At 37.2% G+C, this 4,145-nt stretch overlaps 1 protein-coding gene across 2 annotated transcripts in view; it reads left to right on the top strand.

Moving 5' to 3' along the window:
• The window catches only part of LOC122074874 (berbamunine synthase-like), a 7,849-nt gene extending 4,137 nt beyond the window's left edge, over positions 1–3,712 (top strand). The window contains exons 1-2 of one of the 2 annotated variants that reach the window (XM_042639851.1): positions 52–1,052; positions 2,954–3,712. In XM_042639851.1, coding sequence (XP_042495785.1) covers positions 78–1,052; positions 2,954–3,580 — 1,602 coding nt within the window. In that variant the 5' untranslated portion in view covers positions 52–77 and the 3' untranslated portion in view covers positions 3,581–3,712. Of the gene's footprint in view, positions 1–51; positions 1,053–2,953 lie in introns of those variants that run through there. The other variant, XM_042639852.1, reaches the window with a different exon arrangement.
• Positions 3,713–4,145: the final 433 nt, after the last annotated feature.

The following is a 4,145-nucleotide window of genomic DNA, read 5'->3' as shown; positions in this document are numbered from 1 at the left end:
TTTGGGAAAGGCAATTTTATAATTACTTGATGCTATATAAAGAACATCAAAGACTAGATCTCACCCGCCTACATTCTATGATTTTGAGGTCCAACAAGCAGACCATGGCATCAAATCTTCATCCCTTTGACCTTGGAGAAAAGATCTTTGAGGGACACAATCTCATCGGAGCTAGTCTTACTCTTGCACTACTCCTAATATTGGGGTTCATATGGCTTAACAAGAGATCAAAAGAGAAGCATCAAGTGCCATTACCTCCGGGACCGAGAGGACTTCCGATCATAGGAAACCTCCCGTTTCTCGACCCTAACCTCCACTCCTGCTTCGCCGATCTGTCTAAAATCTATGGTCCAATCATGAAAGTCCGACTCGGAAGACGACTCTGTATCATCATAACCTCACCATCAGGAGCAAGAGAAGTTTTCAAAGATCATGATACCATCTTTGCCAACCATGATCGTTCCATTGTGGGAGTTGCAGCCACTTACGGTGGAGTTGATATAGCTTTTGCCCCTCATGGTGACCATTGGCGTATGGTACGCAAGGTATGTGTTAGGGACATGTTAAATAATACAAAGCTTGATGAACTTTATGAACTTCGCAGAAGAGAAGTTCGTGAGATGGTACATGAAACCTATACCAACATTGGAACTGCAGTTGATATTGGTGAGTTGATGCTACAAACCACTTTTAGTGTTGTAACAAGTATGTTATGGGGAGATACAATTAAGGGTGAGAAGAGGAAGCATGTTGTGGCTGAGTCTAGACAAGTTATGGCTAAAGTTTCTGAGCTTTTTGCACAAACCAACTTTGCCGAATTCTTCCCGGCGATTGCGCGATTCGATATACAACAGATAGAGCGCAGGATGAAGAAGGTGTTGTCATGGTTTGATAAGATTTTTGATTCTATCATTGATCTTCGGCTGGAGATGGAGAAGATGGAAGGAGAAGGAGGTCTGTGCAACGATTTTCTGCAGGTCTTACTCAAGCTTAGGGACCCAGCAGACCCAAAAAAGCCTTTCAACAGGACCTACCTCAAGGCTATGCTTTTGGTACCTTCTGTATCTTTATTACCATATGTTTTGTATTCTTTCTTTCCTTTAGTATCACTCTCCTACACTTGGCCTAATTTACTAAAACTCACATACCTTTTATTTTTTTTTATTAATACTTCCCTTTTTTTTTATTTTTACATTTCTTTCTCCCCCGCTCTTTTTAAATACCTAGATTACCCTTTCTTTTCACTTGTAACCTATTACACTTTTTTTTCAAATTGATTGGTTTAAAACATGCTTTGAACCAAACCACTTACAAGTTTTGTCTCATCCAATCATCAAGGATATTGACATAACTGATGTGTCCTTAAAGATATTATTTATTATTATTATTATTATTATTTATTTCATCCATCATCACAAATTTAGCAATATATTTTCTTATCGGTATTAGATCAGTATCGGTCTCAGCCAATCTAAGGATTAAAAAAAATTAAAAAACATGTGGTACTCGATTGGAACTTATGATACCGATATAGATATAGATTGGATACAAAATTATTCTTTTTTGAATTTATAATATCCTTGATGATTGGATGAAACAAAACTTGTTAGTGGTTTGATTCAAACCATGTTTTGAACCAATCAATTTGAAAAAAGTGTAATAGATAACAAGAGAAAGGGAAGGGTAATCTGGGAATTTATAAAGAGCAGGGGAGAAAGAGATGTAAAAATCAAAAAGCAAGGGAGTATCAGTAAAAAAGCAACAGGTAGGGGAGTTTTAGTAGATATAGGCCAAGTGTAGGGAGTGATAATAAATTCCCCTTTTTATTTATTTATGCTCCACAACCAATTTATGTCTAGTTGGGACCTATAACAAGATATTATGCTTATAAGAGAGTCTGGATTCTCTACCCATGTGTCAGAGAAGGGACTCTCATCACTGCAGGATGAGGGGAGGGTCATAATATATTCGGTCTTACCTCCATTTCGGTGAGATTGTTTCTTGACTTGGACTCACGACCATAGGTCACAATGGATCAATCTTACTACCACGCTTAGGTGCACCCTTCCTCCCTCTTCCCAACATGTCAATGTTGCATTAATTTCTTTGACTCGTGATGTGGATACCATTCGGATGGTGGGATCTCATGTGAGGGAGGGGGGAGGAGGGGTAATTCCTCTTGCCATGTGAGGAGCTGATCTGGGCTCCTTATAACACTGGTAATCTCTCAACAAATAACCTTCTTTCTCCGGGTTTGATAGGGTGGAGAAGATGAACCTATGAGGTTAGTAATAAATTTCATTTATGCGATCATTCGGTGTGCCAATACATTTGTAATTTCATTTGAAAATTTAGTATGAATTTTTTTGGCCCTTATATTTAGAAGAATATTTGTGTATGTGTTTCTCTCTCTCTCTCTCTCCATATATATATCCATATAATAATGGAAGGTGATGTTTCCAAAATCCACAAGAAAAATCTGAGCCTATCCATTTTTTATTTCTTATTAATCTAGATCATTTGTCCGAGTTTAGGGTTGTGAGAGTTCATAGTATAGTCTAGAGTACTGGAGGTACACATTTCTGGATATACAGAAGACATATCTGGAAACAAAAAGGAATACTTTTTTTTAACAGTTAAATCAACTTTTTTGCCAAAAGAAAAAAATAAATAACTATTTAGAGAAGAGATTGAAGCACTTCAAGCCTCCCTAAATATACCCCAAAAGAACATGAAAGAATCACCGGCCAGAGAGAACAAAACAGAAGACACAGAATTCAGTGAGCTTGAGAAATTTGACACATTCTTTCCATTCAACGCCAAAATAAACACATTATCATCTAGTAAAATTCATATGGGCGTGTTTTGGATAACTGAACTAACCACCTCTTTCTTTACTATATTTAACACCTTGTCTAATATATTCGCTTAACCTTTTCCAATTCTATGACAGGACATGATATTGGCTGGTACTAAGACAGTATCAACTTCAATGGAGTGGGCAATGGCAGAGTTGATAAAAAATCCAAAAGTAATGAAGAAAGCCCAAGAGGAATTGAAGCAGGTTGTGGGGATGAACAAAGTCATAGAAGAGTATCATTTACCTGATTTGCCCTATTTACGTGCAGTGGTTAAGGAAGCCATACGTTTGCACACATCAATCCCTCTTTTGATCCCTAGATGCCCAAGCCAATCATGTATCGTGGGTGGTTATATGATTCCTAAGGGTTCAATGATCTTTGTGAATGCATGGGCAATACATAGAGATCCTAAATATTGGAAGAACCCTCTGGAGTTTAGTCCTGAGAGGTTCTTGGAAACTAGTGAGGAATTTGATTACAGTGGCAATGATTTTCGCTTTATACCTTTAGGGTCAGGTAGGAGGGTATGTGTAGGTGTCCCTTTGGCAGAGAGGATGTTACCACATATATTAGGGTCACTATTGCATTCATTTGAATGGAAAATGCCTGATGGGACAAAGCTTGATATGTCAGAGATGTTTGGTCTAGAACTGAGGTTAACTAAACCTCTCATGGCTGTCCCACTGCCAAGATTATCTGACCCAAAGCTATATGATTAGAATCTATATATCTGTAAACTGCATTTTACTTTCATGCATGGCTTCTTTATTTTGTTGTGTACTCTTATGTTCTCTAAATAAAACAGAGTATGATGATTATTGAGGAATAATATAAAGCATTGTGATTGGATCAACTAAGAGGGTAGATCTTATTACCAAGAGTATTATAAAGCATTGTGATTGTATCTAATTTGAAATGTCAATATATTCCATTGCAATATTGGAACAACCATCTTTCGATTTATGAAACTACAACAAGCTCACCATTTCATTTATTTCTATATTTATTTCGGGTTAAAACTTGACGAATAAGATGGGTGTGGGGTCTTTTCTAAAAAGAAAAAACAAAATAAGGTTGGACTTCCGGTCATTTGCCCAATTAATATCTTGGGTCACTAGGATGGGTTCATTTACCAAATTTGTCCAATTAATATCTTTGGTGTTGGTTATTTTTCGGCTGGTATAAACTAAGTCCCAATTTATTCTAGGCCATTGATCATAATATTCTTGTAGCTAGCCTCACCTAAAATTTGTAACCGAAACAGTTACGGCAGCAGATGTGGAG

Source organism: Macadamia integrifolia, chromosome 3, assembly GCF_013358625.1.
Source record: "Macadamia integrifolia cultivar HAES 741 chromosome 3, SCU_Mint_v3, whole genome shotgun sequence".
NCBI classification, from domain to species: domain Eukaryota; kingdom Viridiplantae; phylum Streptophyta; class Magnoliopsida; order Proteales; family Proteaceae; genus Macadamia; species Macadamia integrifolia.
This window is presented reverse-complemented; position numbering and strand designations above follow the sequence as displayed.